Below are 13,534 nucleotides of genomic sequence, written 5' to 3'. Positions count from 1 at the left end.
TGTCTGATACATCAACACTCCTGGCTCTGTACTGATAAAGCTAGTACACCTTTTCTCGCTTTTGTAGCCATGCTAACACTTACATTATTATATAGTTACAATTCAAGAAACAGATAGTCACTCATCCACATCATCTGCCTTGAGCAGAAACATCAGACAGCATACAGCTGCCTTCTGCCCATAATTACTGTAGACCAAGAAGTGTTGCAAAGTTAGATCAGCAGGTCAGTTTTTAATGCATATGAAACCTATGTTAAATTTTGGTGCACATTGGCCTTTCGTGACTGAAGGACAAGGAAAAAAAAATAGAATCTGTTAGAAGATCAGCAAGAACCAATAACACTGAACAGAAATTAGCAAGCTCCTGGAAGAGGTACACTCTACATATGTTTTGAATGTTCAAATGTTTTACCATGAACTTTACAATCCTGCCTGTACATATTAAGTGTATTTAATTCCTTATGCCCTGGCCTTCCTCTGTATGTTGGTGGTCCTGTTTCATCCTAACAATAAGTTAAGTGGAGACACAGCAACTTGCCAGAGGCTACCTTCCCTAGCTTAGAGATTTGAGACGTCTCCCAATCCACGCCTATCAATTACACTAGCTTACACATTTATTGTTGTATGAAAATAAATATGACTAGTTAACTGGCTTATTATAGGAAGGGCCTGTATGAATGCTGGTTAACACGAAGTGTATTAATGCAGCCATAGCAGTGTTTCATAACCACAATTGTTGTGTTTTCCCCCAAACACAATTGTGGTTCACAACAAAGCACAGCTCAACATTTTGCTTATTTTGTTTGAGGAACATTTTCTGTTGCCAAGCACTAATCAATACTACAAATTCCAGATGAAGTCCAAGAAAATACTAAATTTACCCAAATCCAAGATAAGGTCATATCTCAGAGAAATCAGGAGGCCTCATTTAATTCAGAGCCCTGTTCCTTTTGAGTAAATGTAGGTAATATGATCTTACTATTCCAAAATTTGTTTTTGAATCATACTCTATTGTTCTATCTTATGCTGGTCTTGGACCGTAATAAAGATGATAGATTGAGTAAATTCAGGTATAACTTGTATTTATCCACTACTTTTTAAAGGGGATCATCTTAAATTCAGAGTCATCTTTGATTTGGGTAAACACAGTATGTCAATTATAACCCTAGACTTGTTTTTCAAGAAGCTGTGCACTGCATTATTACACTGTGTCGGATGCAATGCCTTCAACTCTGGATTTTTGAGACATGTCCATAAAATCTGTATGTCTATTTAATAAAGCAGATTCAGCTTTCTGTATCTTCACTCAAGAGATCAACTGGCAAGAACATGTTATTGCCAGTAAATATAGTTGTGTGTTTAAGTTTGATTATGTGTGCTGTTGCACAGTTTGCATGTTTTAAGCTGTGTATTTACGATTCTTTCTGAGTTATCTCCACTCAGCTCCATATTTATAAACAAATTGGGCAAACACAAACATAATCTCATTTACTACTTCATTTTAACATAACACATGATTATTCATGTACTGTTATCTGCATTTTGCACTCAGATTTAGTTGTGTAGAATGATTACGTTTCTGCCTTTAGGTATTTGAAAAACAGTACTGAATATGCACGCTTGGGTTTCCCAAAGCAGTTTACTATGAACAATAACTCAAGTACTAAATTGGGAAAAGATTCATTGGAATTTCAAAGCAAGACCCTGTGCATCATGTAATTCTAGTGAAGTTAGGCTAGTGGCAAATTTCACTTATCACTTGAAACATATTTCTGCCCTTAGATACCAAGGAAAATTAGAAAACATGCAGCTATACTCTGTTTTGGTAGGACTGCAAAGTGTGACTTTAGACACTCAGCAGCAGTTAAACAGAAGTGCCATAACAGCAAAAGGAATTGGAGGTAAACTTCATGCACTACCCTGAAATGGAGACACCTTTTCAATAAAATGAGAAGGTAACCAATGCACTGGAAACTCTTTGTGCTGGAAAGTGTTAAGATAGATGAAAACTAATTCTGAATACTCCCCTTCTGGATAATCCCAACCTTCAGCAGCCTAAGCTAGCAGGCAGACCCATCTCAATCCTACTTTATGCCGACGATGCGGCTATCCTATCAAGGACATCGGTTGGCATGAGAAGAGCACTACACGGACGTACACAATTCTGAAAAGATGAGTCTCTAGTCATAAATACCATAACCTTTCTGTCTTTTGGCAAATACCCAAAAGACTAAGAATGCAAATGGCAAACTAGCAGGAGCAGATTAGGAACTATAAGTACTTGGGCATAGTTTTCCACGCAAATGGTACATGGGGTACACAATGCGAACATGCTGCAACAAGTGCACAGAGCAGTGCCATCTGCTGTATTAAACTATGCCCATACTAGAGGGGGCTATTTTATCCCAGCAGCTGTCAAGGTATACCAGGCCAAAACATTGGCACAGATGCTATGTGGGGTCCAGATCTGTTCCACCTGCAGCTTCAAACCCATGGAAGTTGTTCAGTCTGGATTCCTTCATGCCTTGTTCCAGATGCCTAGATGTGTTTCAAATGTCACCCTACGCTTAGAGGTGGGTTTAACCAGAGTCAAGGCCCAGGGGTGGCTTCACACATTTAATTACTGGCTCAAATTATATTTTTGCATTTAGGGCCTGTCCCCCCTGGTATTGAAAGATTAGTTCCATTCTAATTGGTGTAAGAGCCTCCATGATAAATTGGGCAGATATGGCCTCTCTCCACAGTATCTACTTTCATTGGGACATGACACCGCCAAAGCAATTATTAAACCACGTATTGTGGATATGGACAAGCAATCTGATTTAAGTCTTGTTAACCTCAGTAGCATTCCCGGTGGTTTCTCATACCACCCTCAGCCAGGGGCATACCTTACAAATTTGACTACTCTAAACCAGAAGAGAGCGCGGCACAGTTTCTCACTGGCACGGTTTCATGCCCTGCCTTCTGCCATTTTGGATGGCAGATTTAAGAGAATACTGCTTAGGAACTGGCTATGTCCATGCGGTTCGGGCAATACGGAGCCCATCTCACATGTGCTTTTATACTGTTAATATTAAGGGACATTCACATTGCCTGGATCGAACCACTTATAAAAAAACATGCCAGGTCAATCAGAAGACTATTAGACTTCCTTTCTTCTGGCAGACCAGTATGTAGCCATTCCAGCTGGGGTAGCCAGATTCTGTGCCGAAGCAGGCAAACCAAGACGCGAGCAGTTGATGGATTGTCACTGAGACCTCTGTCTGTATATGTTTTGATACTCTATTACCCAGTCCTGTTTCTGATTTGATTTTACTTTAATTTTATTTTCCATTTTATTTTTTGATGGCTGGTCTCTGACTGTAATAATAAATTCATTCATAATTCTGGATACTTTTACTTCGAAGTAAGAATTCATAATTATAGTAATTTCAAAAAGCAGTATCACTTTTAAGTAAACATATTTAAGGACAGTAATGTCAGTCTGCCTACACAATTCAACCTATGTTCTGCAGTAGCTATATTTTCCACTGGAAGTCTCAATTCAGTTTATGTTGATAAAAGCAAACAAAGGCTGTGTCCAATGGGAAAATGCAACACTTTCCCCCTCGTCCTTTTAACAAAGAACTTCAGCACACCACTTTACCTAGGGGTCTTTACAGGTTCCCCATGTCAAATGCCAAAACAAATGAACTAAATGTGGCATTTGCAACACTAACAATGTAGAGCTTCCAAGCTTTGGAATATGAGTTATTGTGCCGTTCCAAAGCCTAGATCATAAGACAGTCACAAGCACATACTGTCCCATGCTTCTGAGAGTCAGCAATTTATTGTGTACAAAATAAAGCTTCATACTAGATATAATGCTGTCAATTCAGGCAGTCACACATGTGTTGAGTCACTAAAATGAAGTAACTTTAGATCTGAACCACTTTCCATTAATTCTTTCAGAATTCAAGAGGTCCCTTAGGTATGTGCAAGCGGTGGTGAATGGGCAAAAGAGTTTCTCACCCCAAAGCAGTTCCTTGCTGCATCAGAGGGTTTAGTGAAGCAATCCTATCAGGCAGTATGAGGTTCTGCCTTTGGGATGAAGGGATCTGAACTCTATACTAAACACAGAGCTGAGTGTATGGTTCTTTGATCCCAGCCTTTATTTTCAATGGTGCTGAATCTAGGGCATCAGTGAGAGTAGCACAGAATATGCTCGGGGAGTTAGGATAACTTTTACACCTTGCTTTAACAGTCCTATCAGCATCTCCAAGTTTGTGCTTAACTGTGCAAGAGATACTGTGAAAAGCCCCGATTATTCTAGAGCAGTGGATTTAGGATACTTATTGGTTTACAGTAAAGACAGCATCATGTTTCAGATTACTGAGCAGTTGAGATATGTAATACATTCTAATTAAGGCTTTTATCCATCGTTGAAGGCATTTTAAAGGATTTTATGAAGAAAGCTTTGTAAGCACTCTAGGAAGGGTAAATTGAAGCAGAAATCTGAAGATTTGAGTTGAAAACTGCAGATGATGCTAAGCGTATTAGTCTGACCTATCTTGTGGTGTAGGGAGGCTTCCTACTTACAGATTTGGCAGTTGCAGAAATGTACTGGACAACCATCTCACGTTTTGTCGTCAAGTCCTTATTCCTTAAAGGAGCTTTTCGTTCTTCATTGAGGTTCATGTCTTCCTGTAAATAAACAGGCATAACATTACGAGGATTTGTTTATTACTTCATAGTTTTAAGTTAATCTTTGTGACTACAGATGCTAAGAATTGCTCCACATTTAACGAAGGAGCAGAGATGATTGGTTTACTCCAGACAGGTTGTTTAACATCGTTACCCTAATCCATTTACAGGAATAGATCTAATGCACCCCTTAAACCCTTTTTATTCATTGGAGGAAGAAACTGCATGCATGCATACTTTCCTACTCAAGGCTTAGCAACAGGAGGAAAAGGAGACAGCAAACTGCACATGATCTGCAACCCATAGTGAAAGGAACAGGCAATTAATAGATTAACAGAGTGTGAGCAACATTTCCCCAATATAGCTGATCACCATAAAGTTCCAGATCAAAGAATTTCATAGTTTCTCTATGTACTCAGTATTGATAGAAAATACTATAAAGAAAAGGGTACACCACCAGAGCGGTTAGCACCACATCATTCCATTTTTTAAAAAATAGGGCATAATACTCCATTTTGTTCCACTTAACTATGATAAATGCCCTAAACTGCCCTTTGCTAGCCATTAAGCGCTCGCCCCACATGAGCTGGTCTCCGCATTTTGGACAGTCACTGGAGAAAATCAGTCAACATTATTTTGATCGTCAACAGTCTCCACATTTGGCCATCTACTCTTAAGAATACGCTACTTAATTCAGTTGAAATTAGAAGTTCTGAGCTGTTTAAGCTAGGATACAATCTGCATGGCCTCTTTTGTAAACTCTATCCAAAATGGCATACTGTAGCATTCTTGTGCGATTATGGAATTATTTCATAAACAAAGCTGAAATTTGTGCTAAGTGACAGGTTTCCTTGGGATTCTGAAGTGGAAGATATACATTAAGCCACGTAAAAGTAAGATATACGTTTCTTCTGCTAACTAGGCAAGGAGGCACCTTTTAACATGGTGATTCTCTTTATTTAGCAGGGGGAGAGTAACTGGCCCTCTCCACCCCCAGCACAGGACCTCCAGTGACTCTTGCTGATGTGTGTCTTATGTTTCTTTTTAGAATGTGAGCTCTTTGGGGACAGGGAACCATCTTATTTATTTATTATTTCTCTGTGTAAACCGCCCTGAGCCATTTTTGAAGGGCAGTATAGAAATCAAAATAATAATAATAATAATAATAATAATAATAATAATGAGGAGGAGGAGGAGGGTGATATTGGTATCACTCCTCACCTTTGCAGCGTGCTAGCCGAAGAGATGGGATTCATAAGAAGCTGCCATATACTGAGTCAGACCATTGGTCTATCTAGATCAGTATTGTCTTCACAGACTGGCAGTGGCTTCTCCAAGGTTGCAGGCAGGAGTCTCTCTCAGCCCTATCTTGGAGATGCTGCCAGGGAGGGAACTTGAAACCTTCTGCTCTTCCCAGAGCAGCTCCATCCCCCAAGGGGAATATCTTACAGGGCTCACATGTGGTCTCCCATTCATATGCAACCAGGGTGGACCCTGCTTAGCTTGGGGGACAAGTCATGCTTGCAACTACAGGACCAGCTCTCCTCTATGGGCCTTGGGTCTGAACCAGCAGGGCTGTTCTTATGTTCTCTCCACGTGAGTGCAAATAAATGTATTCCAATTCACTTGCACTGAAGAGTTTGCACTTCAGTTAAGGAAAGAGGCTTGTTATTTGTATAAAGGATCAAGTCAAACAGTATGATTAATTGCTTAAATAATTAATTGTGGATTAAAGCATGGCATTTCCACTACATTATGTCCAGTTAACAGGGGGCAGTGTGCTGACATAGCTCTTAGCTGCAGGCAAATAACCTGCTTTGGCATTCCCAAGAAAGAAGCAGTTTTTCAACAAAAGCTTTCAAAGCAGCTCGCACAGAAAAATAACTAGTTGTTTATAAACAATGGAACAATCACCACACACACTGCGAGCTTCTGCCCAAAGGAGCTCTCGGCTAAAGACATAAGAGTCAGTCTCCCAAAATGCCACGACTGTTTGGCACAACCTGGCAAACGGCCACTGGAAACGACCAGTTAGAGGCTAAGCGACTGCTGTCTCAAACTAGAATGACTCCTAAGCTTCATTAAAAGTAGCACCGGACATTTCAAATATTGTTAGTGTCTGAAATGGCAAGTAGAGAAAAGGCCATTCTAAGGAGGAGGTCGATATGCAGAAAAAGCTTTGAAGTTCTCCACCATTTTGCTACTAGAGGCCTTAGGGCCAATATGCACTGTCATGTGACAGGAAGAGTTAGTGAGCTTTCTCTTATCCACATGAGCATTGTTGCGAGGGGTTATTCCAGGGCTTAGGGCTGCAACATGTTACAGTGGCCATCTAGGTGCCACTCAAAAATGACTTCCCTATGCTGGCTCATACTTGTCCCTGCCACAATATGCTGAAGTACTCCTCCTCTGACTGGCTGTTATTGCATGGAAGTCTCCATTACCCCTACCACCTTAAGTGGAGCAGTGGGGAAATGCTTGACTAACAAGCTGAAGGTTGCCGGTTCGAATCCCCGCTAGTATGTTTCCTAGACTATGGGAAAAACCTATATTAGGCAGGAGCAATATAGGAAGATGCTGAAAGGCATCATCTCATACTGCGCAGGAGGAGGCAACAGTAAACCCCTCTTGTATTCTACCAAAGACAACCCCAAGGAGCTGCGGGCGCCAGGAGTCGAAATCGACTCCACGGCACACTTTGCTTTTACTCCGTTACCCACCCACAGCTATCAAAAAGCAAGCGAGTTCTTATTTTTGGCAGAACCCTCACAGCAACCATAATGCACCTTTCAATCCTCCATCAAAACAACCAAGTTTAAATCAATGTTGGAGTGCCCATATACTGATCCCAATCTATCTCCTTTCCATGCATTATTTAATTAGTGTCTGCATTTGTCCTGGAGTGAGAATTAACTTCTTTGCTCAGAGGGTCAACAACCAACCGATAAGAACGGAAACACTGATAAACACAGAAGTCTCACTTTACTTATTGTTCATAGTACATGTACAAACTTGCAGGTTAGGCAAAATGCTTACCATCATTTTTTCAAACAGGTCCATCACTTCTTTTTCTGACAAATTCATTGAACGCTCATCATAGAGTGGCTGAGCCATGGGCAGTTCGTTTATAGTTGCCTGCGAGTCAATGGGGTGCTGAATTAACAGTTTCTCCTTTTTGACACCTGATTTCCTAAAACTGGTTATTCTGTCACGCTGTGGAAAGAACAAATGTTTTCTTTAGCAGTCAGTACATACAGAGACACATTTACTCATCATATTGTGCATCGCCACCACATTAATCATGCCAAAGATAATGAAGCCATACACTTAGAACTCCGAGACTGTACTACAAGAGCTATGTTTTTCCAAACATGGGATTTATTCTACTTTAAAATGCAATCCATTTATACTCAAGTATTCCCTTGAATCAGAAGCAATGGTAGACCAAATAACTTCATGTGTAGGGATCACTTGCCTGTGATCAAGGCTGTGTGCAGGGTTTAAGAACAACATCAACTGAAGAGCCCAACAACTCTACACAAAATTTACCCAAGTTCTGAATCAAGAAAAACCTCGTTCTGCAAATCGGTATATAGTATGCAAACTAAGCAAATATGCTTATTTTGCACAAATGCATTTGCTTTGCATCGGAGGAGCAGGAAAGCAGACAAGGCACACCACCTCTTTGGCTTATGAGATTTCAGCAGGTGTTGCCTGCGTCATTTCATGTAAGAAACCAGCCTCTTCTCCATGTGCTCGTTCTGCTCCACATCAGATTCCATGCTTGTGGGGCACATTCACAGAACCACAGTGCAAACACACAGCCCTACCTGTATGGATATTTCTCATAGCTAAAAGGAACATCCAGTTCTCATCAAATTGCAGATTGGTGCACATTTATACTTGATATAGCCAGATGGCAGATTTGTTTTTGTTGCTCATTAGAAGCTTGGTTTAAAATATCTTAAAATCATTGTAGGGTTTAAGTACAGTCTCTTTCGTGCAAATTATTGTAAAAAAAACAAGTTAGCCATTATACTGCATCCAAAGCCCTTATGTAAAGTTAATAGACATTAGTTGAGGGTAATGTTAGAATGGTTAAGTCAGTTTGTTCTTTTCAACAGTGCATGCATGCTGGCATATATATTAGTAAAAAGTGAATACAATGCTCCTGCTTCTCCTAGACTGCCTACTAAGGCACCCGAAATAAAGAGAGGCTGGTAATGCTATTGAAGGAAACAGGCAAGGACCTCTGCTTTGTATGGATTGCCTGGCTGCAGTGTAGTGTGCCAGGCACAGCAACGGCCTTGCAAGGGAAGGGAGGATTACACCGCGGAAGTGTGTCCACCCTGCCCTGTACACATGCTGCTGGATCAAGAATCGGAGAGCTGGCCAGCTTCTTAGAATAGCTTCAGCATTCTTCATGGATACTGAAATAACTGGGCTGTAACTAAATATTTCATTAAGATATGTTCTAGAACATCATTCACAACCAACCTGTGATAAACATGCCACAAGTAGTATAGGCTGTAGGGGTGAGTGATACAGCTGGAGGGGATCTAGAGGGCTCGTGGGGCAGGATACAACAGGTAATCAGGCCCTTCTCAGACCCTCCTTGACACTGTTGCCTGTAGAGGCAAAAGCCACATCCAGAAACAGAGGGCTGGCCCTTTGGCCTTCATTTGTGGAGCTTGGCAAAAAGGAACATCGGAAGCTGCCATAGACTGAGTCAGACCATGGGTCCATCTAGCTCAGTATTGTCTTCACAGACTGGCAGCGGCTTCTGCAAGGCTGCAGGCAGGAGTCTCTCTCAGTCCTATCTTGGAGATGCTGCCAGGGAGGGAACCTTCTTGGAACCTTCTGCTCTCCCCAGAGCGGCTCCATCCCGAGGGGAATATCTTACAGTGATCACACGTCTAGTCTCCCATTCATATGCAACTAGGGCAGCACCTGTTTAGCTAAGGGGACAAGTCATGCTTGTTACCACAAGACCAGCTCTCTTCCCTTCACTCACACCCCAGAGATTGGCCTTTACTGCTCTAGAGTGACCTTATTACTTATTACATATTGCTTCAGACAGATATTCTTACTGCACTCACATCCACATATGAAGGTCTAGGCTGTCAGGAGTTTTTTTGTGTGTGTTTTTTTTACATTTATATCCCACTCTTTCTCCAAGGAGCCCAGAGCAGTGTACTACATACTCGAGTTTCTCTTTCACAACAACCTTGTGAAGTAGGTTAGGCTGAGAGAGAAGTGACTGGCCCAGAGTCACCCAGCTAGTTAAATAGCTGAATGGGGATTTGAACCCGGGTCTCTCCGGTCCTAGTCCAGCACTCTAACCACTACACCACGCTGGCTTAGAAGTGTCCAGGTCTGTGAATGATTATGGTGGAAGAAGAACTCGGGGGGGGGGGGGATATGAGACAAGGTAGATGGGGTCTTTTAGCCAAATGGTAGGGAATCTTGTCTAAAGCTAGCCTCCTCATAGGAAGATGCAAGTCACCCAGCAGAGCATTTCATGTTTCACTGACCACAGTCTGATGCAACACAAGCAGCATGCACTAGAGAAACACAAACCCAAGCACTGGAGAATCTTACCACATCATCTGCCAAAGTTTTTATCTGAAGGTTCTATTCAAATCAAGAAGAGAAAAAAGGTATGTTACCCAACACTTTTAACATTGACATTAAAACCCCAAGCAGTTTCTCATATTTCAAACCTTGTTTTTATTATTTTCTCACAAAAAAGGGAGGTATAATTGCCCCATATCTTCCTAGCTTCCATATCTTCCTAGCCATATCTTCCTAGGGGGAAACCAAAAGGTAAAATGTGTCTCGTGTGTGTGTGTGTGTGTGTGTGTGTGTGTGTGTGTGTGTGTGTGAGAGAGAGAGAGAGAGAGAGAGAGAGAGTGTGTTTAAGATGGTTCCCTGTTCCAAAAGGGCTCACGATTTTATTTTGCTATCTAAACCATTTTGAGAACTGTTTGCTTGAAAGGTGAAATAATATTACTATTAGTAGTATCACCCACATGTTCCGTAGCATATCCCAAGTCTCCCATGCTGCTGTGGGCATCTAGTGAAGGCCATGATCTTGTGCTTTTGTGCAACAGTACAAAGACTTTAATTAGCAGGCTTCACTCTGGAAACTCTACTTGCATACCTGATCAATGACATACACAAAATACAATGCAGGATGAGCAGCTTTACAGAAATACTCCCCAGGGGTTTTTTTCCTCCAATAAAATTACTCAAGGGAACTATTACTTAAAGATTCATGTTGCCAATGGAAGACGTTTACTCTGAAAACCATTCTGGATTGAAACCTGAAATAACGACTTCTGATAAATGTAGAATAAGCTCACACAAAAGTTTCTATGGATCCCGTGACTTATTTACTTGGTTGGAATCACCCAGAGAAAAACCCTTCTATGCTACGTCACAAATGTTTTTGAAGATTCCCCTGAGTTTCAAAAGCAGAATGTGGGACTGATGTCTGAGAAAGCAATTCTAACCTGAGCCCCTTGGCCCACAGAACTAGTTGCATAGTTCTTGAATGCTGGCTGAAGTTTTTAAGAGCTTGAGCACTCCAATTTTTTTGTTTTGTTTTGCAACCCTATTTAAGATATTTACATTACTGGGATGGAAACTGACCAACACACTTGGAAGTTGCAATATCATTAGAGTTTGGTTTGCTCTCTTCCGTTCTATGGAGCCTGAACTCAGAATTCAATCTTCAGAAAGATAAAACTTTTAAACACCACAAAAAGTTTCTCTGTTGGCCAAGTCAAGAACAGAGTTTGGAAACACCACTGTCCATTCTAAGACAGACTCCCGTTCTAAGCACTCTCACCCACAGGCAACATGGGGTGGATGGAGCAAGCTCCTATCCCTGAACTCCACGAGTCACTTCAGAGGAAACATGTTTAGGATTGGGTTGTTCCATCTAAATACTGATACCAATAGGCTTTATGCACTGCTTTAAAGTGTAAAATAGATTGATGCTTTACTCTTAAGCCCTCAGCAAACAAGAGAAAAAGCTATTACAATACAACTTGCATTTCTTTGCTTTTAACTATGACAGATTAACTTCTCCAGGGACAGGAGAACAAGTCTTTAGTGTTCAATCAATGCTGCCATGTGAAAGCATACATAATTCAAGCTGTAACCAGTCAATTATTACAGTTAGTATCCCTGAAGTATGACTTTTACTCCAGTTTAGCTCCATTAACCATCTGAACTCTCATCTAGCTCTAATTGCAGAACTGAGATCAAGAGCTAGTATGAAATTCACCTTTATTTGAAAGGCTAAGCAGCTGCTGAAAAGCAGTTCACAATGCCACTGAAAACTGAAGATCTCTATGTGTTAAAAACGATCACAACAAGAACGAAGTTTATGTCACAACATTGTCCATTTCTCTACCAAGTACATTCACCCTATACAGAACTAAAACTGCAGTCTGAAAAAGGGGAAGTGTAACACGATTTCACCACTGTTCGGAGACTGAAAAAACAATCCACTTAACAGCTAAGCAATTATTCTTCCCCCACCCACCCGCCCTCCCCCACCAAATTTTGGACTGGGGTAGGTGGAAGAACACACACATTAAGAATTCTATTTCTTTTCCGGCCTTACAAAAGGCTTTTATTCCAAGCTTTGTAGTACTAATGGATCACTACATAAACAAAGCTAACACACATGTAATACTGCTACACAACTAACCAGTTAACCTAGCGCATAGACAAGAATCTCTCTGGAAAGTGTGTGGGCTCCACCATTCGGAATGACTCGCCACTGAACACTAGGCGTCTCCACAGAACGAGCAACAGGAATGAGAGCAGTGGAAGAGCAGGGCAGGATCTGAGCAGCCTCGCCCACCATTTCTAGTTAGAATACACACCACCAAGCCACAAGGACAAGAATGTGGGAGAACACAACTGCGCGCCTAGCACCGAAGATTATACTTTGTTTGCCATGAGCCATGAAACCAACAGGACACCAAATGGCCTAATTACACCTCATAGATAAAGCAAAGGTTGTAACTAGTTTTGAAGTGATGCTAGTGGTTTTACTAGACCTATACTAAAGAAAGCTCGAACCAATGAGCAAGCTTAGGATAACCTAACATAGAGTTAGCATTCTCCAACATAACGTAAGTTATGTACAGAGATGTAAGTTTTGGGCGGTATAAAAATATATAAAACAAACAAACATACATAAGAAGGTGAGCAGTTAATTCTGTGGTATCCAAGTCCCAGCTCCCTGCATATTTTAAAAAATGTGTTTGTCAAAGGAGGAGATTGCTAACAAGCATTCTTTTCTCATTCTCCAAACTTCCCAAGACAAACCAGAGCCTACAAGCGTGGGTCGCTAGGGGCAACCATAAGCTTTTTGCAATGGCTTGCACTGGAATGCCCAGCAAGTAGCGAGAACCCTCCCCTCTTGAATTATTTGTGCATCACAGAAAGCCTGGAGGAGTCTCTGTGCCAGGCACAGCCTCACTCTCAAGTGTTTCCAAAGCCCTGCATAAAGTGAGACGGATCTGGGAAGATGGGTCGGGGACAGCACCAGGCCAGTTAAAATGTGTGGCCCTGAAGATTAACATTTTATTTTTAAGAGATACTACCCTACAGATACTACCCTACAGTAGGAAAACTGTTAACTCATTTTGATCAGCCAAATGCATGGTGCAGATGAATGTGGAAAATCTAACAGCAATGCTTATGCAGCAGTACTGACAGCCGGTTTCCAGACTCCAATTTAAGGTGCTGGTATCCACCTTTCCCCATAGATGTATACAGTTAAGAAACTGTACATATCCATACTATTTCTCACTAAGTAACCTTGCTT

The 13,534-nt window shown here is 41.3% G+C and overlaps 1 protein-coding gene across 4 annotated transcripts in view; it reads right to left on the bottom strand.

Annotated features, from left to right (window-relative positions):
- Positions 1 to 13,534, bottom strand: part of DIAPH2 (diaphanous related formin 2) — a 312,070-nt gene that overhangs the window by 282,977 nt on the left and 15,559 nt on the right. For 2 of the 4 annotated variants that reach the window (XM_053274418.1, XM_053274417.1), the window contains exons 2-4: positions 10,285 to 10,317; positions 7,720 to 7,896; positions 4,579 to 4,683 (exon numbers count right to left, since the gene is read on the bottom strand). In XM_053274418.1, coding sequence (XP_053130393.1) covers positions 4,579 to 4,683; positions 7,720 to 7,896; positions 10,285 to 10,317 — 315 coding nt within the window. The remainder of the gene's footprint in view (positions 1 to 4,578; positions 4,684 to 7,719; positions 7,897 to 10,284; positions 10,318 to 13,534) is intronic. The other 2 variants (XM_053274419.1, XM_053274420.1) reach the window with 1 other exon arrangement.

This window comes from Hemicordylus capensis, chromosome 11 (genome assembly GCF_027244095.1).
Source record: "Hemicordylus capensis ecotype Gifberg chromosome 11, rHemCap1.1.pri, whole genome shotgun sequence".
NCBI lineage: Eukaryota > Metazoa > Chordata > Lepidosauria > Squamata > Cordylidae > Hemicordylus > Hemicordylus capensis.
Note: the sequence above shows the minus strand (reverse complement) of the source record. Positions and strands in the feature narration are given on the sequence as shown.